The 24,690-nt window shown below is 45.9% G+C and overlaps 1 protein-coding gene across 1 annotated transcript; it reads left to right on the top strand.

Moving 5' to 3' along the window:
- The first annotated feature begins 268 nt into the window (after positions 1 to 268).
- On the top strand, positions 269 to 23,823 carry GP6 (glycoprotein VI platelet). Its single transcript, XM_053606116.1, has 11 exons — positions 269 to 302; positions 2,559 to 2,591; positions 2,712 to 2,969; positions 5,974 to 6,258; positions 8,699 to 8,765; positions 10,851 to 10,901; positions 11,017 to 11,189; positions 12,246 to 12,308; positions 12,775 to 12,960; positions 14,535 to 14,589; positions 23,322 to 23,823. Exons 1-11 carry the CDS (start codon positions 269 to 271, stop codon positions 23,821 to 23,823), a joined length of 1,707 nt encoding a protein of 568 aa, XP_053462091.1.
- Positions 23,824 to 24,690: the final 867 nt, after the last annotated feature.

Raw genomic sequence — 24,690 nt, 5'->3', positions numbered from 1 at the left:
CACAGGAGCATAGACCATGCCCCAACTGGCTGGCAGATGGTGCCTTACCAGGCTGGCCAAAGGAGATAAGCCAGGCTCCTGGGAGCCCCCATGCAAAGTCACTCTGCTGCGGAGGCTGCTCCAGCTGGAGGCATCTCAATTAGGAAAAGCCAGGGGTGGTGGGAGAACAGAGAAGAGCATTCTTCACCCTCATCACATCCTGCACCCCTGCCTCAGCTCCCACCATTTCCCTCCTTGACCACAGAGCTCAGACTACAGCTGAGGAACCATGTCTCCGTCCCCCTCCACCCTCCTCTGTCTTGGTGAGTCCTGAGGGTCCAACTGGGGAGTGCTGGAGGACAAAAAAATTCTAAAGACTTTTTTTTAAGTTGCATCAGTAATGAAATTTCAGAGCAAAAAGGGCACAAGGGCCTTTTCATTTGTTAGGTGGGAAAACCACAATCCACAGAGGTGGCAGTTTTGTGTGACTTACCCAGTGTAGTCATGGCTGGGTCAGGAAGTAAACACAGGTCCCCTGGTGTTGGTGGCAAATTTCTTCCGTGACTCTCCATTGCTTTTTCTTTCTTTCCTAAATGTGGGCTTTATGCTATCAGGACTAGGATGTAGACTGAACTTTTCAGTATCCCTTACAGTGGTGGAACAAAGACTTGATCCCTTCAGACGTGTTTCTACTACCTATTCTTCATCAGGCAGTGCGCGGCATGTCACCTGTTATTTCCTTATTTCTTTCTTTTTTTTTTTTTTTGTAGAGACAGAGTCTCATTTTATGGCCCTCGGTAGAGTGCCATGGCCTCACCCAGCTCACAGCAACCTCCAACTCCTGGGCCCAAGCCATTCTCTTGCCTCAGCCTCCCGACTAGCTGGGACTACAGGCGCCCGCCACAACGCCCAGCTATTTTTTGGTTGCATTTTTGGCCGGGGCCGGGTTTGAACCCGCCACCCTCGGTATATGGGGCTGGCGCCCTACCGACTGAGCCACAGGCGCCGCCCTGTTATTTCCTTATTTTATCAGTAGACTTTTACCCATAAATGGATAGTCTCAAAGAGGGTAAGCAGGAAGGAAACCATTGTGTTTTTACAGATAAGAGGGAAAGCTACAAATAACTAACAATGTCTCATTCATTTATTCGTTGATTTATAGATTATGCAATTTGGTGGATGTTCTTTAAGTTACACAGAAAGACTACTGAGAATTATGGAAAGATTAGCAATAAGTTCAAGGGAAACTATGCAGATGGAAATAAATCAGGCATGTATTGATTCCATGAAAAACATATAAAGGGCAACATTATAACCCTCAGGTGTGAATAATACCTAGACACTCACAATAATGTAATCACAGACTATTGATTACGGTATCAACTGAAATAGCATAAAACAAAGGGAAAGCTACGATTAACATACTCTGGGATATCTTGACACATAATGAAAGAGAGGCCATCCTATATACCAGTATTCTTCTCAAGGAGGGGGTCATTCTCTTCCCCATTGTGAAGTAGGGTTGGAGTTGAGGAAGTGGCTTTCTGTGGTCATTAGTTGAGAGTAGTTACTGCTTCTTGTGACCATTTAAACAACTGAAAAGTATTAACTTCCCAATGACCCCCACCCCCACCCTTTTTTTTGAGATACTTTGACTCTGCGGCCTAGGCTAGAGTGCCATGGCCTTAGCCTCACTCATTGCAGCCTCAAACTCCTGGGCTCAAGCAATCCTCCTGCCTCAACCTCCCGAGGAGCTGGGGGTATAGATGCCCACCACCATGTTGGGCTAGTTTTTCTATTTTTGGTAGAGGCAGGATTTCACTCTTTCTCAGGCTGATCTCAAACTCCTGAGCTCAAGGGATCCTCCCACCTCAGCCTCCCAGAGTGCTGGGATTATAGGCCTGAGGCACTGCGCCCAGCCCTAATGACTCATTTATTTGATGCATTTGGGGTTTTATTGTATGTATAATGAATAAAATGCAACAATATACAAGTATTTCCCATACTTGCCCATACGATTGTACACTTTTGAATAAACACTTGGATGGTATTGTATATTGTCAGAGGTCCAATTCCTCCACTCCACTGAGGAAGTCAATGTCCTATGAATCCACAGAGGAACAACTAAAACTGTCATGGGTGTGTCATTAGAGAGGGGCAGTGACAGGAACTGAACAGGGTGGGGCCAAAAATCCATTTTGCTTTTAAAAACTTTTTGTTCTGGTAAAGTACACAGAATGTAAAGTTTGCTGAAACTGACATTTGGTGCATTCACTTGGAAAGTGCAAATGTTTCCTTCCAAGACGTTTCCATCAGCCCAGAAGGAATTTCCATGTGGGTCAAGCAGTCACTCCCCACGGCTCCTTCCACCCGGTCTCTCTCCGCGTTCTGTCTCTACGGATTTGTCTATTCTGGACATTTCCTATAAATGGCAGCATACCTATGTGGCTATTTTTGGTCTTTGGAAAAATTAAAATAAAATAAAATAAAATAGGCGAATGTCCTGTGGCCATGGCCCTGCAGGCAGAAAGTGTCTCTTAAAGCAAGTCCTGGCATCTGTCCTTCTCTTCCCTCCTCAGGGCTGTGTCTGGGGCAGGTTCGAGCGCAGAGCGGTGAGTCCTGCTCAGGTTGTGGTTGCTCAGCAGGAGGCGGGCGGGCATCGTGGCGTGGGTAGGGGCGGCAGGGGTAATATGTCCTAGGGCATGGGCTGACCCCTGCTGGCTTCTCCCCAGGGACCCTCCCCAAGCCCTCCTTGCAGGCGGTGCCCAGCTCCCTGGTGCCCCTGGAGAAGCCAGTGACCATCCGGTGCCAGGGGCCCCCAGGCGTGGACCTGTACCGCCTGGAGAAGCTGAGTTCCGACAAGTACGAGGACCAGGCCTTCCTCTCCATCCCCGCCATGAGGAGAGAGCACGCCGGCCGCTACCGCTGCTCCTATCAGAACGGGAGCCTCTGGTCCCCAGCCAGCGACCAGCTGGAGCTGGTGGCCACTGGTACTCAGAGGGAATGGGCTCGGGGTGCGGGGGCTGGACTCAGGGCCCAGCGATGCGTGGTCTCCGGTTCTGTGAGTCCCTCACAGGCAGGGATTAGGGTGAGGACAGTACGCCTGGGTGAAGGGAGATTGGGTGGAGGGGAGGCACAAATTCATGATTACATTTTAATAACATTTTAGTACTATTTTTTGAAGTCAATTTCAAAACTATTCATGATGAATGAATAGTACAAGTTTATTGGTTTTTTTATTAAATCATAGCTGGGTACATTAATGCAATTGTGGGGTACAATGTGCTGGTTTTATATACAATTTGAAATACTTTCATAAGAATGGTTAACATAGCCTTCACTACATTTTCCTAGTTATTGTGCCAAGACATTTATATTCTATACTTAGTAGATTTAACATGTACCCTTGTGAAATGCACCATAGGTATGGTCCCACCAATCTTCTTCCCTCTCAACCCCTCCCCCTCCTCTTTGCCTTTCCTCTTGGGCTGTAGTTGGGTTATAGCATTGCAGCAACAATGGCAAGGCACATCAGAGCAGAGAGAAAATGGGTGCTTCTCTGTCAGCGTGTCAAAGCACTTGATTTAAAAATAAAAAAAAATTGAAAGGAGGTCTCGCTGTGTGGCCCCGACTGGAGGGCAGGGACTATCCACAGATAGTGGAGTTCACTGCAACCTCGAACCCGTGGGCTTATGCCATCCTCCTCTCATGGCCTCAGGAGTAGCTGGGACTACAGGCTTAGGCCACCGCACCCAACTTAATGTGCTTTTATTTATTTATTTTATTATTATTTCTTTTTAGAGACAGAGTCTCATTGTGTCACCCTCGGTGGAGTGCCATGGCGATGCAGATCACAGCAACCTCCAGCTCTTGGGCTTAGGTGATTCTCTTGCCTCAGCCTTCAGAGTAGCTGGGATTACAGGCACCCACCACAACATCTAGCTATTTTTGTAGTTGTTGCAGTTTGGCCATGGCTGGGTTCAAACCCACCACCCTCAGTATATGGGGCCGGTGCCCTACTCACTGAGCCACAGGCACCGCCCCTTAATGTGCTTTTAAATGGTTAATCTTTTTTTCCAGAAGTAGGTTTTGGAAAAACTTTGATGAATTTGCTTCCATGGAAGCCTGGAATGTAAACTTGTAATAAAAGTTTTTTGAGGGGATATCAACAAAATATTCAAATTTAGAATAATGTGGGTTTTAATGATCTACTTTTCAATTTTTCAAAACTTTCTCAACTATGTTAAATTATTTGGAGAAAATAATTTTTATTGAGACAGAGTCTCACTCTGCCACCCTGGGTAGAGTGCCATGGTGTCATAGCTCACAACAACCTTAAACTCTTGGGCTCAAATGTTCCTCTTGCCTCAGCCTCCTGAGTAGCTGGGACCACAGGTGCCCACCACAATGCACAGCTAGTTTTTTCTATTTTTAGTAGAGATGGGGGGGTCTTGCTCTTGCTCAAGCTGGTCTCAGACTCCTGAGGTCAAGCGATCCACCTGCCTCAGCCTCCCAGAACAGTAGGATTACAGGTGTAAGCCACCATGCCTGGCCTATTTGGAAAAAATTAAATTCTGCATTATGGAGAATGCCTTTCTCCCCTCACCCTAATTCCTAAGGGCTGCACAGTGGCCCTGGGCACAGTGGTCCCCTAGGAACAGGCCACTCCTCTTCCTGCTTCCCTCCCTCTCTGGCCAGGAGTCCTTGACCTCCCCTCTGCCCCAAGAACATGCCAGTCAGGCTTTCTTATTTCTTCTTTTTGGGTCAGACTCAAATGCTGTCTTCTCATTAAGTATTTCTCTCAGCGCCTTTGTTAAAATTGCCCTCATCACTGTCTGGCATGGCACACATTTATCTTGGCCGCTGTTGCCTATCTTTGCTTCTTCATGGGGGTTTTATTTGTTAGCCTAGAGACAAACACATAATAGTTACTCAAGAAAAAAAGATGTTGAGTGAATGAATGAGCCATCATTACCAGGCAGCTTTTGTTTCAATGACTCCTGGTTGCCAGGCGTGTGTCACCGCGCTTGACAATGCTGATCCCCTCACATTAGAGTGGTGCAGGATTGTGTGCAGGGGTGGAGACCCCAGGGTCAAGCTCCCCGATGGTAAATTTCAGCTTTGCCACTTATGACTTTGGACAAGTTATTGATTTATTGATTTTTAAATTTTGTAAACTTCTTTAGCTTTACTGAGGTATAATTGACAAACAAGAATTGTGTGTATTTAAGGTGTAGAACTCAATGTTTTTATAAATGTTTACACTGTGAAACAGTCCCCATGACCAAGCTGAGTGACACCCCCATCATCTCACACAGTTACCTTCATTTGTGCATGTGGTGAGAACACTTAAGCTCTACCCTCTTAGCAAATTTCAACTGTATCGTTGAAAATTTCAACTGTATCGTTGAAAATTTCTACAGTATCGTTACCTAGTGTTGAAAAGAGTATTTAACATTACGTGCCTTAGTTTCGCATATAAAATAGGAACATTAATACAAATGAATTCACAGGTCTTTGTGGGGAGTCATGAACTGATAGAATGTCATGAATTTGGAATGGCTCCTGGAGGCTGGTACATTAATAAAAGTTTACACTGTACATTTCATAGACTATAATACAAGCTTAGAATACAGTATAAACTTACCCTATGTTGTCACCACTGTCCTATTGTGGCTTTGCCAAATGCTTTCTATGTATTGTCTTGTTTGATCATCCCAGTTGACAGTAGGGGACACTGAGGCACACAGATAGAGGCAGATTTATCTCCAGGGACACAAAGTCCCTAAGTGGCAGAACGAGGATTTGAGCCCAGACACCAGGCTGTGACCACAGATATGTTCCCTTAACCTCTTGGTGACCTGACTCCATCTCTCTGTGACCTTGGGCAGAAGGAGTAAGCTCTCTAGGAGGCACACATCTGGGAAGGTCTCTAGATCTGATAGAGTGGGGGGACTGTCACCATCTTTTAACACCAGTCTCCTTTTCTCCCAGGAGTTTATGCCAAGCCCTCGCTCTCAGCCCAGCCTGGCCCAGCAGTGTCTCCAGGAGGGGATGTGACCCTACAGTGTCAGACTCCATATAGCTTTGACCAGTTTGCTCTGTACAAGGAGGGAGACCCTGGACCCTACAAGAGACCTGAAAGATGGTACCGGGCCAGTTTTCCCCTCATCACTGTGACTGCTGCCCACAGTGGAACCTACCGATGCTACAGTTTTACCAGCTCGGACCCGTACTCGTGGTCAGCCCCCAGCGACCCCCTAAAGCTCGTGGTCACAGGTAAGGGGTATGCAGACCAAACTTTCCTCCTCAGCCTTTGTTGGTCCAGAGGCAATTTCAAGGACCGGACCATCGCTTCTCCAGAAGCGGGAGGCAGGGAGCCTGGCCTCCAACCAGCTTTGGAAGATGTATTCATTTCCTGTTGCTGCATTAACAAGTTACCATGGGGCTGGGCAGGGTGGCCCACGCCTATAATCCTAGCATTCTGGGGGCTGAGGCAGGTGGATCACCTAAGCTCAGGAGTTCAAGACCAGCCTGAGAAAGAATGAGACCCCCCATCTCTACTAAAAATAGAAAAAAACAGGCAGGCACTGTGGTGGGCACCTGTAGTCCCAGTTACTTAGGAGGCTGAGACAGGAGAACCACTTGCGCTCAAGAGTTTGAGGTTGCTGTGAGCTATGATGTCAAGGTACTCTACCCAGGGCAACAGAGTGAGACTTTGTCTCAAAAAATAAATGAATAGATAAATAAATATATACATACATACATACAAGTTACAATGGACTTGCTGACTTACACCACAGTGTACTGCCAATTTATTACCTGTCATTGTGGAGGTCAGAGCTCCAAACAAAGTGGGTCTCACTGAGATAAAACAAAGGTATCAGCAGGGCTGGCTTCTCCTGGAGGCTGTAGAGAGAGTCCGTTACCACATCCTTTCCAGCTCGAGGAGTTCGTCATTTCTTGGCTTTTGGTGCCTTCTTCCATCTTTGCAGTCAGAGGGCAGCAGCTTTAAACCTCTTTCTCCGATTCTTCTTCCTCATTCTCCCACTTAATCCCCCACCTCAACATCCTATTTGGACCATTGATATAATCCGGGAAAATCTGTGTATCTCAAGACTCCTAATTTAGTCGCCTCTGTGTTTCTGAACACCTACATGTTCCCCTCATTCTCTCGGCCTCAGACACGCTGAGCCTCTTGTGTTTCTGGAATAGGCAGGCTCACTACTTCTCCAGGGACTTGGCACCGACTGGGGTCTTCCCCCCTGATATTCTCACGGCTCCTTCGGATCTTCCATCAGAAGCCACCTGCCCGGTTGAATTTCCTCCACAGCACTGTCAGCATCCAATACATGGCACGTCATGCTGATTGATGATGTTTATCCTCTGTCCCCCTCCACCCTCCAGAATGTAGCCACCAGAAAGATTGATTCCTTTGATTTCTTTCTGGGCTGTACTCCCAACACCTCACCCATAGCAGGTGCCTAACAAATGCTTGATAAATATATGAATTATCCCACTCAAGGACACTTGATTTTTAATAGCATTATAGAGATATAATTTAGGTACCATAAAATTTACCCATTTAAATTGTGAGAGTCAATGATTGTTAGTAAATATACAGAGTGGTGCAGTCACCACCACAACCCAATTTGGGAGCATTTTCATCCATTTTGCAACCTCGTTCCCATTTGCAATGGCTCTTTACTTCCCCTTTTGGGGGTTCCAAAGACTCCACAAGACATATTAAAGAAGTGCTTGTGCTATGGCCAGGGCTTCGATGGGGGCTAAGTCTCCCTCTCAATGCACCATATCTTTCTCCCCATATAGACACATGCACACACATGGTGATTAGTAGCGCAAGCAGCTTCTAATCAAAGATTCATCCAATATATGTATAATTGTGACCATGATATGTGCTCTGAATTAGACATACACAGCTCTGTTAGAAGTTAGGAGGAGAGGTGGTCAGGGGTGGGTGCAGATAGATGGAATTATAGGGACAAATGTCCTGTGATAGGATGCAGATTGGTGTAGAAGCGAGGCCAGAGAGGCTGGAGAGTGTGTGGAGATTTTACTCCTTAGATATTCCCTTTCTCCCCACACTGTGGTTCCTCCCCCGTTCCCCAAACTGATGCCATGGTGAGAGAGGGACAGTGACATGGTATAAATCATGGGAACCCATAAGAAAGTGTAGTACTGGGGCTCAGAAAGGAGGGTGAGAGCTCAAGGGTGTGTCATTATTACTTAGCCCTAGAATACTCCAGGTGGGCTTTACAAACACCCACAACTGTCCAGCATGGTTGTCCTTCTTTTTCCTCAACATAGTCTGACTCTGTCACCCTGGGTAGAGTGCTGTGACATCATCACAACTCACCACAGCCTCAAACTCTTGGGTTCAAGTGATCCTCTTGCCTCAGCCTCCTAAGTAGCTGGGACTACAGGCACCTGCCACAATGCTCAGCCAATTTTTCTATGTTTAGTAGAGATGGGGTCTCACTCTTGCTCAGGCTGGTCTCAAACTCCTGAGCTCAGGCAATCCACCCACTTCAGCCTCCCAGAGTTCTAGGATTATAGGTGTGAGTCACCCCACTGGCCCCAGTTACCTTCTTTATACTCATTTTCTGGGTGAGGAAACTGGGTCACAAAAATGTTTCTTTATTTTTTCAGGACCCACAGTGAATAGAGCATCGACTTCTCTCATTTTCTGATTTCTCAGGACCCTCAGTGACCCCTAGTCAGTTACCAACAGAACATGGACATACCCCATTCCCTTTCTCCTCTCTGCCTGGATTTCTTTTTTTTTTTTTTTTGTAGAGACAGAGTCTCACTTTATGGCCCTCGGTAGAGTGCCGTGGCCTCACACAGCTCACAGCAACCTCCAGCTCCTGGGCTTAAGCGATTCTCTTGCCTCAGCCTCCCAAATAGCTGGGACTACAGGCACCTGCCACAACGCCCGGCTATTTTTTGGTTGCAGTTTGGCCGGGGCAGGGTTTGAACCCGCCACCCTCGGTATATGGGGCCGGCGCCCTACCGACTGAGCCACAGGCGCCGCCCTGCCTGGATCTCTTGATTTGTCTCTTTCGCAAACTTGCTTTGTTTTAAAAATCCTTTCCTTCTTCCATAACGAGGGTTGGTATCCCAAGCAGATAGATTTTTATTATTATTATTTTTTTTTTTTTTAGACAGAGTCTCACTCTGTTGCCCTCAGTAGAGTACTATGGCATCACAGCTCACAGCAACCTCGAACTCTTGGGGCCCAACTGATTCTCTTACCTCAGCCTTCCAAGTAGCTGGGACTACAGGAGCTTGCCACAACACCCGGCTATTTTTTGGTTGTAGTTATTGTTTTTTGGCAGGCCTGGGCTGGGTTCAAACCAGCCAGCTCTGGTGTATGTGGCTGGTACCTTAGCCGCTGAGCTACAGGTGCCGAGCCCTAAGCAGATAGATTTTAATATGCTGCCCCTAGCTCCTGTCCTGGACAGTTTGGAATGTCTGACTCACACAGTGATAATCTGAGTAGCTAGACTCTGCTTCCAAGCTCTGTCTCCATTGGTTGATGGTTCTCAGACTTTCTTGGGCAAAAAGATCACCTGGAGGGCTTCTTAAGGAACAGATTTCTGAAGCCCCAGGAATTCTGACTCAGTAGCTCTGGGAAGAGTCCCACAACATTTTTTTTTTTCAGACAGACTCTCACTCTGTCATCCCGGGTAGAGTGCTGTGGCATCATAGTTCACAGCAACTTCAAACTCCTGGGCTCAAGTGATCCTCCAGCCTCAGCCTCCCAAATAGCTGGAGGCTGGGTACCACAGGTGCCCACCACAATGCCCAATTAGCTTTTTTTCTATTTTTAGTAGAGAAGGGATCTCATTGTTGCTCAGACTGGTCTCAAACTCCTAAGCTCAGGTGATCCTCCAACTTTGGCCTCACAGGTGTGAGCCACCACGCCCAGCACCAACAATTTTTTTTTTCATTTCTAACAAGTTCCTAGGTGATGCAGAAAATGCAGAGTGCAACTCTGAGAAGCATGGCTCTAAGACAGGAGCACACTGCTCCCTTGAGCTCACAAGTGTTCCAGCTGAGTCTGGTCAGCCTGCTCTTTAGAAACGGTGCCCTCACGCTAGCTGTGCCACAAGGGTAGACTGAGAAGCAAGCAAGAGTCAAGGTCAATAAGGATGGATGTGCAGGGTGGAGGGCAGCATGGGGGCTCTCACACCAAGGAAGGCGGGGACACACACGACAGGAGCACACTGCTGTGTGTGGCTGATTAGGTTTTTAAAACTTTCTATTTTAAAACATAGTCACAGAAGGTTTGACACCATAGTGTGAAACAAGCCTTTGTGCCTTTTTCCTAGTCTCCCTCGATAGCTACCCCTTATATAGCACAATACAAATCCTGGAACTTGACATTGGCCAAAAGTAAGTGTGTGGTTCTCTGTCAGTTTATCCCTTGTGTACAGCTGGTGGGGATGTAAAATGATACAGCTGCTTCCAAAGACAGTCTGCTGGCTCCCAGCAAAGGCAGACAGAGCAACCACATGACCTGCACCCGAGTGTGAGCCTGAGGACACTGATAACTTACGTTCACGCAAAAACTTGTACATGGATGTCCACAGCAGCATTATTCATAAACAGCCCCAAATTGGAAACAACCCAAGTATCCATCAGCTGGTGAAGGGGCTGCCCCTTAGTGAGCCACTGAGTGGTAGAAGGGAAGTCGTAGGTCCTTTGGATTTGCTCCCTCGAGGTCTGTGCAGTGTGTGCCAGGCAAGGTGGCATGAAGGAGCCTAGGTGTCTCACAGGGGAATGGGGACCCACCAGGAAGATCTGCCATTATTTCACTTCTTTATAACCCTCCTGTTATGTTCCAGAAGCCTCTGGGGAATGGAACAACTCACTCACAAAGACAGTCTCCACCGCCGGTGAGTCACCGGGCTCTTAAAGCTGAGCAGAGTGGGGCGCAAGGATGGGGCTCTTTCATTATCTCAGCCTGTAGGTTCTTAATCTGCTTCACTAATGTGTCTGACTCTTCCCAAGAGAGACCTCCACATGCTGTGTCCAGGGCTCGGGTAGGGGGAGGACAGAGCATGTGGTGGAGGTGGGTGTGATGTTGGGGAACAGGAGCATCCTGGGTAGTGTGGCCTTTCCAAGGATAGCAGAGCCAAGGCCATGGTGGGAAGACCACCGCATCTCCATGCACTGCCCTGTCAGTAAAGCCTGCTCTTCAGACTCTGAGCATTTAGTCTTGTCCCCACTGCTTCCATGTAGAGCCTATTTGTGCTTCAGGCCCACACAGCCTGCAGGTGCCTGGACACAACACATCTTACTGCTCCAGGCCTGGCAAATATGCCTTGCGCTGCACTTTCCTTCCCCCTTGCTTTTCCTGGGAAGTGTCCATTTCCTTTGAGACAGAACGCCTTGACAGATGGGCCCACCTGACTCGGACCACAGAGCTTTCTTCCTCACACCACCATGGGATCTTCACAATCTCCTCTTGCCCTCAGGATGCAGCCTGGGTTCCCCAACTTGCTGTTCTGTGGGCTTAGATACTCCATCTCTCTTCACCCCTCCCATCCTGTCTGCCCCGCTTTCCATGTCTTTGGCTTCATGGAGTCACTTAACACTGTTCCAGATGCCCCACACCCTCCCCAGCTCTGCATCTAGACCACACACCTACCCTGCCTCTCCTTCCATTTCCCTAGGGCTCAACTCCCCCCAAAGAAACCCCTTCTGACTCACCGGCCAGCATTAGGAGTTTCTTCAGTCCTTGCTCAGTGTCTTGTAGCGATTTTCCAAGTATATTAAAATTATCATTTTACTCTTCAGTCTCCTCCAGTAGTCTGGAAACCCCACAGGGACTGGGTCTCGTTAATATTTAAGTCCCCATAGCCCAGCACAAATCTCAGGAAATACTTGTGGCATAATAAGGGAGCTGGCATGTACAGGTTGCTTATCTATTATGCTTTATGCTACTATTGTTCTTATTTTAATTTTCACACCAACTAGGACATAAGTGATGTCATTAATTTCATTGGACAGGTGGAAATATTGGCTCACAGATATTGTCCCTTACCAGATGTCTCATATGGCATGAGGGATGGGCTTGGGGTTCTAGTATGGATGTCCTGATGCCGTAGTGCACGCTTTTATTAAATGCCATGGAGTTCTGCCTCCCAAGTGTGCTCGTTCTGGGTACGGACAGTGACAGTGACAGAACTGGGGGAGATGGTTCCATTTATTCACACTCAGCGTCTTTTGGTTCCCAGGCTTCTCAGAGACTTCTAGGATTATCACCACCTCTAGTCCAGAGAAACCCAGCTCCCCAACCGGTGAGTGAGTCCTCCTCCCGCCCCCCCATGTCTCTCCCACCCCTGCCTGGTCCAAGGCTCTGCAGTCCTGGGTGAGGGAGGCAGTGTAATATCAGTGTTTGGAGTTCAGGATTGGGAGATAAGATCACATGGGAAGATTGAGATTTTCCAAGGGATCCAAGAAAGAAGGCTTCCATTTCTCCCCATCCCTTAGAGCTGTCTTCTCCTCTGCAAGTGATCAGATAAGTGGGCAGTGTCTGTATCTGGGGAATGGGGGTCACATCAGAGGTCTGTGAGGGGACATTGGGGACAGGTGCTGGTAAAAGAATTGGGGCCATCCAACCCTGGTACTGGGAAGGAGGGAAGGGCCGCACTAAGAAAAAGATTAGCACCCCAACTAGTAGAGGATAACAGGATCTCCTCAGACTGGGGACACAGTTCTGGAGAGGGCCTTTTATCACCTGCTCTTTCTCTCTCATTCCCCCAGTGCCTGCCCGGCTGCAGTATGCCAAGGGCAACCTGGCCCAGATATGTCTTGGTGCTGTGATCCTAATGCTCCTGGTGGGGTTCCTGGCAGAGGATTGGCACAGCCGGAGGAGACCCCTGCTGCACAGGGTCCGCGCTGTGCAGAGGCCACTGCCGTCCCTCCCCCAGATCCAGAAATCACACAGCTGTCAGGACAGAGGTCCACCTGCTGCTCATCATCAGGGGTCATGTTCATAACTTCATGGCCAGACCTGAGAGATAGATCATAGGGGTGGCGAGGGAGTTCAAAGGATGTGTGAGAAATCAGAGGGAGGAAGGCAGAGGCTACAGCCAGGGAAAGGGGGGCCGTGAGGCCTCTTCCTGTATGGTCCCCTATCTGAGGACCACGTCCTTGGGGGTTGGAAGGTGCCAGGAGGCTTAAGTCACCTCTCTCACATATTGGACACTGTGGGTCTTAACAGTCACTGACAGGGCTACAATGGCCTCTTTCTTTCCCTCTCTCTGACACAGGTTCCACACTGGTTGCTAATATTCCCAGCCCTCATAGCTGACTCTGTCCCTTCCTCTGCGCAACCCCCCCACACCACCCCACCCATGTTTCCCCTTTGCCCTTCTATGCCCAGATCTGGTTACGCCCAGCCTCATGTGTACCCTCACTCCATCCTAAGCTGCAGCCTGGTTAAAAGAGTCTTCCTTTGGCTTCCAGAATGGGCCTGGTCCTTCCCGGCAGGTGGTCACACTAGTCTTTTTCATTAGTATAAAATAGCAACTATAACCAAGATGTCAGTGGCTTCCCTTCACATTAGAAAGAGTCCAAGGTCCTAACTTATCCTAAAGGCAGAAGAGGTAAATCCAGAGAGCTGGAAGACAGATGAGTGATTGCTGCGGACAGTAGGTGGAGAGGAATGAAGAATAACTGCTCAGCAGGTACAGGGTTTTATTTAGGCTGATGCAAATGTTTGGAACTAGACAGACGTGACAGTTGTGCAACGCCCGTGAATGTACTAAACGTCAGGAAAGGATCCCCTTAAAATGGTTAATTTTTTGTTATGTCAAGTTCACCTTAATACAAATTAAAAGAAAGGAAGCCTGCCTCCTGAGACCTTTCTGTCTCTGCGTGGGATCACCTGTCCTCGGGGTCTATGTGGGATCGTGCCAGAAATACTTCCTCTACCACTGTCACCAGCCTGGTGTGGTTTGGGGATGGTGCCCTCCCAGCAGGTGGGAGCCCTCTCTGTGGCTGCCACAGCCATACAGCCATTGGGGGCAGGGGGTAGCCTGGGTCCTCCATGCATCTGATTCATAAGCACATGGGGTCCCAGCTTCTGTCAGAATAGGGGCCTCAAATAGGGCTCATCCTCTTCCCAGGGGTCACCATGATGGACTAAGAAGATTTCTAGGCATGGCTGTGAGATCTGCTAGAGAAAAAGAAATATTTGAGGCTAAAGTAATATCTCCACTTTTCATCCCAAAACTCTGAGCCTGGACCTGACACAGAAGGGAGAGGAACCCTGTCCCAATCTTAAAGCCTTGAGTAACCCACACAAATACACCAGAATGTGGGTTATTTGGCCAACTCCACACCACCCAGTCCATCTACACCCCTTCTCCCAGCATGTTACGAGTTGCTCCATGGTGCCTGAGAAAGCCCCTCCCTAGAGGTCAAAGAGCTGGTTTCTAGACCACCGTGGCCACAGCTGCCAGTGTAGATCCATGCCAGTCACCTATGTCCTGTGCCCCTGTGCTCTCTTGCCTGCACAGTGAGCAATCTGTACCTGGGTAATCATAAACTTAAAATTCCGTCTCCTGTTCACAGGTGAGGAGCTTAACTGACATCCCCAGGTTCACTCAGAGAAGTGTGTTTTCAGATTAAAGACCAGAGTGTATGTTTCTGGATTCTCTGTAGATTCAGAATCATGTTGTGTCCAGGGAGCATCAGTGTCCTGCTTTGGTGCAGGTGGCCACCCTATTCCATGTCATTAAGGAGATGCCTTAACATCCCATTATGTCCATAGCTATTTCTCCTCAGTGCCTTTTCTCAGAATGACCCCACTCCTTATTCTCTTTGTACTTCCTCAGTCAGATCACTGGGTTTCCTCAAGATAGGGCCATTTTCTATACTCATCATTACTCATTGTATTAAGGAAGGAGAAATAAATCTGATACTTCTTAGTGATCCTGAGAAAGCAGAAGGCAGCTGCAGCAGATCTCCTCCTCTAAAGATAAGAACAAACTTTACTCTCAGCTGAAACAACCTTGAAAAGAAAAAGAAAAAAAGACTCTGTAACTAATAACAATGCCCTGGTTTCTAACATCTGTAGTCATATGTAGCTGATATTGAACTGAAGAAAAAAAAAGGTAAAAAAGAGCCTGGAGGCTCGGCACCTGTAGCTCAAGTGGCTAAGGAGTCAGCCACATACACCGGAGTTGGTGGGTTCGAATCCAGCCCAGGTCCGCCAATAAACAACAATGACAACTACAATCAAAAAATAGCCTGGCGTTGTGATGGGCACCTGTAATCCCAGCTACTTGGGAGACTGAGGCAAGAGAATCACTTAGGACCAAGAGTTGGAGGTTGCTGTGAGCTGTGACGCCACAGCATTTACCCAGGGTGACAGCTTGAGACTCTGTCTCAAAAAAAAAAAAGCCTGGAAAAAATCTGTTCCCCAGAACTCAGCATTTCATGCCTTAAGGCACCTGAGTTCTCACCAGCAATTAAAGGTTTATATTGTTGATATAAGTGTCTGTTTTAATTGGACATTTTCCTGCAACACTATTTGATAACTGCTTCTGTGTTCCCAAGTTCTCTTTTGCGCAGAGGGGAACATGATCTTGATCAATTACAGACACAGAGAAACTCATGATATAGTTAGTGAAAGAGAAACCAACAGATGTCCAGACAAATAACATATATTCAGATGATGATCAGTGCCTTGAGGAAATTAATGAGGGTGAAAGGCTAAAAGTCACTTTAGTGGGGAAAAATATAATCGGATTATATTGGGTAATCAGGAGGCAGTTTTAGGGTGAAGCATCATTTACTGAAGCATGAGTGATCAGGAGGGTGCTGTGCTGGCCTGTGGATAGTAAGTGTCCAGGCAGAGGGAGCAGCAGGAGAGAGGGAGGAAGGGAGAGAGAGAGAGCAGAAGGGAGAGCCCCTCTCTGAGCTCCTAGTGCAGTGGTTCTCAACCTTCCTAATGCCTTCTAATGCTGCGACCCTTTAATACAGTGCCTCATGCTGTGGTGACCCCCAACTATAAAATTATTTTTGTTGCTACTTCATAACTGCAATTTTGCTACTGTTATGAATCGCAATGTAAATATCTGATATGCAGATGTATATCCACAGGTCGAGAACTGCTGTCCTAGTGTTACTGGCCATTTGTGGAGTTGCTCAGCTAGGAGATGTCTCACTCCCATCTCTGACCCCACCCTCAGCTGGTGTCACCCCATGTATCCACACATCATCTTCAAGGCTTTGTGTCCCTTATCTTTTCATAACAACACCAGTCCTAGGAGATTAGGGCCCATCCTAATAGAGAATGACGTCAACTTAAATTCCTTTCACAAAGATGTATTTGCAGAAGGGTCGTATACCAAGGTACTGGGGTTTAGGATGTCAAAATATCATTCTTGGGGCACACAAGTCTACCAAAAACAACATCCACAAAGCACCAGTGAAATAGAAACATGAATATTTCTAAGAAAAAAGAGATTAAATGATATCCATCCATTGCACACATAGAAGTTGTTAATTGAATTAATGATACGTCTTAGGTAAAAAGTTGACAAACACTACCTGCTCTTGTAGGAAGAACCATTTTTAAGTAACACAAGGGTTAAATTTTTAAACCAAGAGTCTGTGTAAGGGAGTTTATCCAGTCCCTCCAGGAGCTGACAAGCTGCAGGGTTTTCCAAGCCTTGGAGATACTTTTATTCTGGCACACTACAGTATAGATAGTGATCTCAGGGTCTTTATCTGAGGGGTTAAAATCTTTTTTCGAGACAGAGTCTCACTCTATTGTCCTGACCGAAAGTGCTGTGGCCTCAGCCAAGCTCATAGCAACCTCAAACTCTTAGGCTCAAGCATTCCTCTTACTTCAGCGTCCCAATGTGGGGGGACTATAGGCACCTCCCACAATGCTTGGCTAATTTTTCTATTTTTAGTAGAGTTGGGGTCTTTTTTTATTATATCATAGCTGTGTATATTAATGCAATCATGGGTCACCATACACTGGTTTTATAGACCATTTGACATATTTACATCACACTGGTTAACATAGCCTTCCTGGCATTTTCTTTAGTTATTGTGTTAAGACATTTATATTCTACATTTACTAGGTTTCACATGTACCCTTGTGAGATGCACCTTAGGTGTGATCCCACCGATCACCCTCCCTCTGCCCATTCTCCCCACTCCCTTTCCTCCCTCTCCCTCCTCCCCATATTCTTAGGTTATAACTGGGTTATAGCTTTCATATGAAAGCCATAAATTAGTTTCATAGTAGGGCTGAGTACATTGGATATCTTCTCCTCCATTCTTGAGATACTTTACCAAGAAGAATATGTTCCATTTCCATCCATGTAAATATGAAAGAGGTAAAGTCTCCATCTTTCTTTAAGGCTGCATAATATTCCATGGTGTACACATACCACAATTTATTAATCCATTCGTGGATCGATGGGCACTTGGGCTTTTTCCATGACTTAGCAACTATGAATTGGGCTGCAATAAACATTCTGGTACAAATATCTTTGTTATAATGTGATTTTTGGTCTTCTGGGTATATACCTAGTAGAGGAATTATAGGATTGAATGGCAGATCTATTTATAGATCTCTAAGTGTTCTCCAAACATCTTTCCAAAAGGAATGTATTAGTGTGCATTCCCATCAGCAGTGAAGAAGTGTACCCTTTTCTCCACATGCACGCCAACATCTCTGGTTTTGGGATTTTGTGATATGGGCTAATCTTACTGGAGTTAGATGATATATCAAAGTAGTTTTGATTTGCATTTCTCTGATGATTAAGGATGATGAGCATTTTTTAATATGTGTGTAGGCCATGTGCCTGTCTTCTTCAGAGAAGTTTCTCTTCAAGTCCCTTGCCCAGCCTGAGATGGGATCACTTGTTCTTTTCCTGCTAATACGTTTGAGTTCTCAGTGGATTCTGGTTATTAAACCATTATCGGTAACATAACCTGCAAATATCTTCTCCCGTTCTGAGGGCTGTTTGCTTGCTTTACTTACTGTATTCTTGGCTGCGCAGAAGCTTTTTAGTTTGATCAGGTCCCAGTAGTGTATTTTTGAAGCTGCTTCAATTGCCCGGGGGTCCTCCTCATAAAATATTCACCCAGACAGATTTCTTCAAGTGTTTTGCTTGCACTTTCTTCTAGTATTTTTATAGTTTCATGTCTTAAGTTTGAATCTTTAATCCAATGAGAGTCTATCTTAGTTAATGGTGAAAGGTGTGGGTCCAGTTTCAGTCTTCTACAGGTTGCCAGCCAGTTCACCCAGCACCATTTGTTAAATAGGGAATCTTTTCCCCACTCAATGTTTTTAATTGGCTTGTCAAAGATCAAATAATGGTAAGTAGCTGGGTTAATCTCTTGGTTCTCTATTCTGTTCCATACATTTACCTCTCTGTTTTTGTGCCAGTACCATGCTGTTTTGATCACTATCAATTTATACTATAGACTGAGATCTGGTAGCATGATTCCTCATGCTTTGTTTTTATTTCTGAGTAATGTCTTGGCTATTCAAGGTTTTTTCTGATTCCATATAAAATGAAGTATTATTTTTTCAAGATCTTTATAGTATGACACTGGAGCTTGAACATGGATTGCATTAAAATTGTATATTGCTTTGGGTAACATGGACATTTTAACTATGTTGATTCTTCCCCGCAATGAGCATGGTATGTTTTTCCATTTGTTAATAATTTCAGCTATTTCTTTTCTTAGAGTTTCATAGTTCTCTTTATAGAGATCTTTCACATCCTTTGTTAGACAACCTCCCAAATATTTCATCTTCTTTGGCACTACTGTGAATTGGATAGTCCTTAACTGTTTTTTCAGCTTGATTGTTATTGGTATATATAAAGGCTACCAATTTATGAATGTTGATTTTGTAACCTGAGACGCTGCTGTATTCCTTGATCTCTTCTAAGAGTTTTGTAGTAGAATCCCTGGTATTTTCCAGATATACAATCATATCATCTGTAAAGAGTGAAAGTTTGATCTCTTCTGACCCTATATGGATACCCTTGATCACCTTTTCTTCCCTAATTGCAACGGCTAAAACTTCCATTACAATGTGAAAGAGCAGTGGAGACAATGGGCAGGCTTGTCTGGTTCCTGATCTGAGTGGAAATTATTTCAATTTAACTCCATTCAATACAATATTGGCTGTGGGTTTGCTGTAGATGGCATCTATCAGTTTAAGAAATGTCCCTTCTATACCAATTTTCTTAAGTGTTCTGATCATGAAGGGATACTGGATATTATCAAAAGCTTTTTCTGAATAAATTGAGAGAATCATATGGTCTTTATTTTTTAATTTGTTTATGTGCTGAATTATATTTATATATATATTTATAGATTTACATATATTGAACCAGCCTTGAGACCCTGGGATAAAACCCTCTTGGTAATGATGTATAATTTGTTTGATGTGTTGCTGGATTCTGTTTGTTATGATCTTTTTTTTTAATCATAGCTGTGCACATTAATGCCATCATGGGGCACCATACACTGGTTTTATAAACAGTTTGACACATTTTCAAATGTATAATTCTTTTGTTTTCCATTTCACTTAATTCTGCTCTAATTTTGGATATTTCTTTTCTTCTACTGGGTTTGGGGTTAGAATGTTCTTCCTTTTACAGTTGCTGGTTAACATAGCCTTCCTGGCATTTTCTTAGTTATTGCATTAAGACATTTATAACTCTGGTTATTCATGTTACCAGAGTTTTTCTGTTGATTCCACCCCATGATTATTTTACACTGTTTGACTTTTCCCCTGGAACTTTGCCAAGGACCCATACAGTGCTACAGCCTGAGTAACTGGGAACCTGTTTGGTGTGGTGGGGCTAAGTGGCTCTGTCTTGTTTTCAGCTGGTCTCTGTCTGAACCTAGTGAAACAGTTACTCTGGGTTGAAGTCTCAGCTATGGAGAAATACCAGGAATTAAGTCACCCTGCCCCCCACAGGCAACAATTGGAAAAGGAAAATCAAACCTTCCTACAGCACACACCCAGCACACCACTTGGATTGTCCTCTGGCGATTGGCTCAGTTCAAAAGGTCCAAATCAATTGTCTCAGTCAGCACCTGTCTCAGGTGGAAGAGTTTAAAAGGTAACTAGATTGCAGGGATCTGCTGACAACTCAAATATGACTTGCTCTAGTGCTCCGTGAGGTCAGGAGGACCCACCCAGCAAATAGATTAGTCTGGGAGGGTTGATGCCTCCTTCCCCACCTTGCACCTCTGTCACACCCAGTCACTGATAACCCCACAGGGCTGTGACCCAGTTGCCTCCAATGAGCAGGTACTCTAGGCGTTTGTGCCTGCCTGAATCACAAGGAAATCTATGTCTCCTCAGCCAGGCTGCTGCTCTCTGCCTCTATCTGGCAGGGGGAGGTGAGGCCTGACAACCTCGGGCACTGGGGGTATTCATAGAGCCCCGCCCTTGATTGATGGTGCTAACCAAACAGAACAACTTTGCAGAATTTGTTTCTGTCCCTGCTAAATTCCCCTGCAGAAGAGAAGCTGTGTTGAGTTCATAGAACCTGTGCCTCAAGCCCTGTCTTTGCTGTTGCCCGGTAGTTTGTATTTGTAGCATGGTTAGCTGTCAGTTCTAGCCTCCTGCCCTCCTTGATGGAGGCTGATGATCCCCTGGGGGTTGTGTGCATTTCAGGCTCAGTAAAGTGTTCCTCTGGGTCAGCCCTGCCCTGGGAGTCAGCCGGCACTGCTCGTGCATTTTCTAGTCCCCGTGCTCCACCCAGGCTGGTACCACCTCAGGCAAACCCTTTACTCATGGGGCCTGCATTTAGCTGATTGTTGCCACCTGAGAAGATGCCCAGCCTCCTCTGGTTGCCCAGAGACAGGGAGTGTGACTTTGGAATATCCGGGGGTGAGCCCTATTGTTGCCAAAAATGGCTGCTGCTCTGCACTGCAGGGCAGCGCCACTCCGGCGTGGTTCCCTCTCAGCCAACCATCCTCTCCTCACTCCCATGCTGCAGAATCGGCACTGACCAGCTGCAGTTCAGGCCTTGTCTACACCCCTTGAGAAATCACCCAAGAATCTGAAGTCCTGGGGGACAGGCCTCCAGACCTCAGAGTGAGAGTGGAGGGGAGTGCTGGGAGCTCAGAATCGCAGGTAGAGAATATATACAGTTTTATAGTTTTATGCCTGGCAGGACAGCGCCATGGCACCCTAGTAGGGGAAGTAGGTACAGTTTTTAGAGGGTCCCTCCCATGGAGTATAATGGGAGGACTTTTGAACTCTGCTCATTTGTTTATGGGGTACTCTGAGCCGTTCTCATGGGGGAGGGGACTCCCGTTCACTTGGTGATGGATTTTGTACCTTTTGTTTGTATCCTTGGGGTCGCAGCTCGCCTCAGCAGGGTTGATGTGCATTCTTCAACCTTCTCTCTTGGCACAGCTCTAATCTGCCAGGTTACTTGCTAAATATCTGTCCTTTAACTCTCCTTCTGGATGGGAGCCTCTGTGGAAAGCTGGCTTCAGTCAGCCATCTTGTCTCCACCCCCCTAGAGTTGGGGTCTTGCTCTTGTTCAGGCTGATCTCGAACTCTTGAGCTCAAGGGATCCTCCTTGTTAAAACATTCATTTTGTAAAATATACCACAACAGAAGAGCATATTAAATAACACCATACACAACAGTTTAATGTACAGTGGAAACACACACGTGTGAATGATATAATACCACTCAGATCAAGCAATGAGCATTCTAGAAGCCCTATTTAACCATTCCCAGTAAACACACTGCCCATCAAATTCTACTGTCAAGATCCCCACAAAGAGACAGGCCTGGAGCACTTTCCTGGAGCCAATTTCACTTCTCTAGATGGCCCCTTGCCAGAGGCATTCTCAGATTCTGCCCTGCTTGATCCCCTTGTCCTTGCTCATGGGGAGTGTTCTTTGCTCTACAGACCTCAAAATGCCTCCAAAATGGACAAGACATCAGATAGGCAATAAAGCTAAGTATGCTCACCATCATCAGCTTAGTGAGCATACTGACCTGCTGATGGGTCTATGCTGGCTGGAGGCTCATGAAAGATGAGTGGAATCACAGAAATACAATCATGCATAAGCAGAGTGCTGCCCACAGCCTTTGGGCAGGTTTAAGCACTGGTGCTATGGTTGGAAAAAGACAGGAAACATCAGTTGCAATTGTTTCTTCCTCCCTAAAATATTAGGGCCCCCAAGCCAAAAGAAGAACCAGTTTTCTGTGCAAGTTTACCTCCTTCAAACAGGGCACGCCCCTGAAAGTTATTGATATCAGCTGTCCAAGAAGCTGGAAGCCAAGGGCTCCAGAACCAGAATCCGGAAAGAACATATTCTTCTTAGTAAAGTATCTCAAGAATGGAAGAGAAAGTACCCAATGTACTCAGTCCTACTGCGAGACTAATTTAGGGTTTTCACATGAAAGCTATAACCCAGTTACAACCTAAGAATAGGGGGAAGGGGGAAAGGGAGGGGAGGGAGGGGGGAGGTGGGTAGAGGGAAGGGGGTTGGTGGGATTACACCAGCGGTGCATCTTACAAGGGTATATGTGAAACTTGGTAAACGGTCTGTGAAGCTAGTGAATGATGCCCCATGATCATATCAATGTACACAGCTATGATTTAATAAAAAAACAAACAAATAAATAAATAAATAAATAAAAATAGAAAAACTAGCCGCGTGTTGTGGTGGGTGCCCATGTCGCAGCTACTCAGGAGGCTGACTCAGGAGGATTGAGGGTGCTATGAGCTATGACATCAGTGCACTCTACCCAGGGCCTCAGAGTGATACTCTGTCTCAAAAAGACAAAAAATAAAAATAAAAAATAAAGAAAGAAAAAGAAGGGAAGAATTGAAGGAAGGAAGGGAAGAAGGCTGTGTTGTGAATGGGACCACTAGTAATTTGGGAATTTTTTCCTGACTATTTGAAAATATTTTCCTCACTACAAAAACATGGTACTCGAGGATGGTGAAGTATCAATATCAGGGGGCTGAGGGTGGGATAACACGCTGCCAGAAAAGTGCTCATATGTTGCAGCCAGAGGCGAGATTTGAAAAACACAGTATTATACATTATAAAGATAGAATTGATGAAGTAAAAGAAAATGAAGGTGGTTGCCAGAAGCAGGATGGTCTGAGTGGCTTTTGCCTCAGGGGAAGATCTGTGGGAGGCGCCGAGGGTGTGAATATGCCTCACTCTCTGGTGGTGTCTGTGTAGGAGAAGGACCATGTAGACACTGGCCCCAGCCATGAGCCCCATGAACACAATATCTGAAAAAGTCAACAGAGTTGTATATTTTATAACAGATCTTGTTTCCAGATTTATAGAGGAGCAGAGCCCAAAATTCCATGTCTTAGTAGCATTGTGGCTGTGCTGAAGGGCCCGTATATTTACAGGAACAAAGATGTTGATCAACAGGTTGGAGATCCAGCAGAGAAAGCAGGAGAAGCCAACATTCTTCAAAGTTGCATCTTTGAGCTTCCTCCACCCCCCAGTTCTAGGGCTGATGGTGATGGCCTGAAAACTGCTCAAGTGGCAAGTAGAGCAGAGAGAAAGGCCCCGGGCCATTCTGTGAAAATAAGTGACAAGTTTACACCCCATATTTCCCAGGGTGTGTGTCACTCCCCAGATAAATATCATCTGAGGGATCCCCTTGAAGAGAAGAAAGAAGAAGTTGGCCGCAGCCAGGTTGGTGAGGATCAGGTGTGCGGGCCTGGGTGTCCGGCCGGTGCAGGTGATGAAGGTGTAGGAGAAGAGAAGAAAGGTGTTCCCCAGGACCCCAGTCCCAGTCTGGACCACAAACAGTAGCCATAGGATAAAATCACCAGGAGTCATTGTCATGGGATCATGGAAGATGTTGTTCAGAAAAGAGCCTGAAGGTCACAGAGTTAGAACTGAGAGTAACAGCACCAATCCCAGATGTGCTCCAATATTCCCAGTTCCAACAGGGCCTCCTGGACTCTGACTAACTCCTCTTGTTGAGGACAGCAGTTAACATTTACAGGACAAGGACTCCACACCAGTGAGCAAAGAACTGCCGCTCAGAGTGGCCAGCCTGGCCTGTTTCTTTTTACACTCAACACGGCCATGAAGGATGGGGCAGTGTTTAGTTTGTTTCCTGAATCCTCAGTGCACATGTCCAGGGCACCATCTACAGGCAAAACTTTATCTGTCATGTCAAAGTCTGTCTGAAACACATGTTGTGTGCAGAACAGGTTTTCAGTCCTTAGAGACAGAAAGATTAAATCATCTGGGTCACTGTTCCTAATAGCTCATAGCCTACAGTGGGAGACAAATTAATAGTAAAATGAAAATGATGGTATGGATGATGGATACACAGGTGGTGTGAAAACAGGTATGGGGGTGAGGAAGTGTAGCATTAATTGTTCTATGGTATATACAGAAATTTTATTTAAACTTAGTTAATTTTTCTCCCAACTTATTTAATTAATGCCTATGTATATCACAAGTAATAATATAATACAAAGACAGAGAAAATAATATAATACAAATACAGAGAAAATTTAATCTGTACCCCATCTTTCCTTTATAATCCGACTCCTCTGAGATAACCATACATCTCAAGTGTGGATTCCTTATTACTTTTCTTCATGTCTTACAAAATATGTGTGTTTCAGCAATCGTTAATAAATATATGACTAAATAAGATCCTTA

The sequence above is a fragment of the Nycticebus coucang genome, chromosome 10 (assembly GCF_027406575.1).
Source record: "Nycticebus coucang isolate mNycCou1 chromosome 10, mNycCou1.pri, whole genome shotgun sequence".
Lineage (NCBI taxonomy): Eukaryota > Metazoa > Chordata > Mammalia > Primates > Lorisidae > Nycticebus > Nycticebus coucang.
The sequence above is the reverse complement of the archived record's forward strand: the minus strand, read 5'-3'. Positions and strand labels throughout refer to the sequence as shown.

Coding starts and splice junctions, on each gene's coding strand:
- GP6 (XM_053606116.1), top strand. CDS start 269: ATGTCTCCGTCCCCCTCCACCCTCCTCTGTCTTG. Junction 6,259..8,698: donor CCTAAAGCTCGTGGTCACAG/GTAAGGGGTATG, acceptor CTGATTTCTCAG/GACCCTCAGTGACCCCTAGT. Junction 11,190..12,245: donor CTCCATGCACTGCCCTGTCA/GTAAAGCCTGCT, acceptor TTTGGTTCCCAG/GCTTCTCAGAGACTTCTAGG.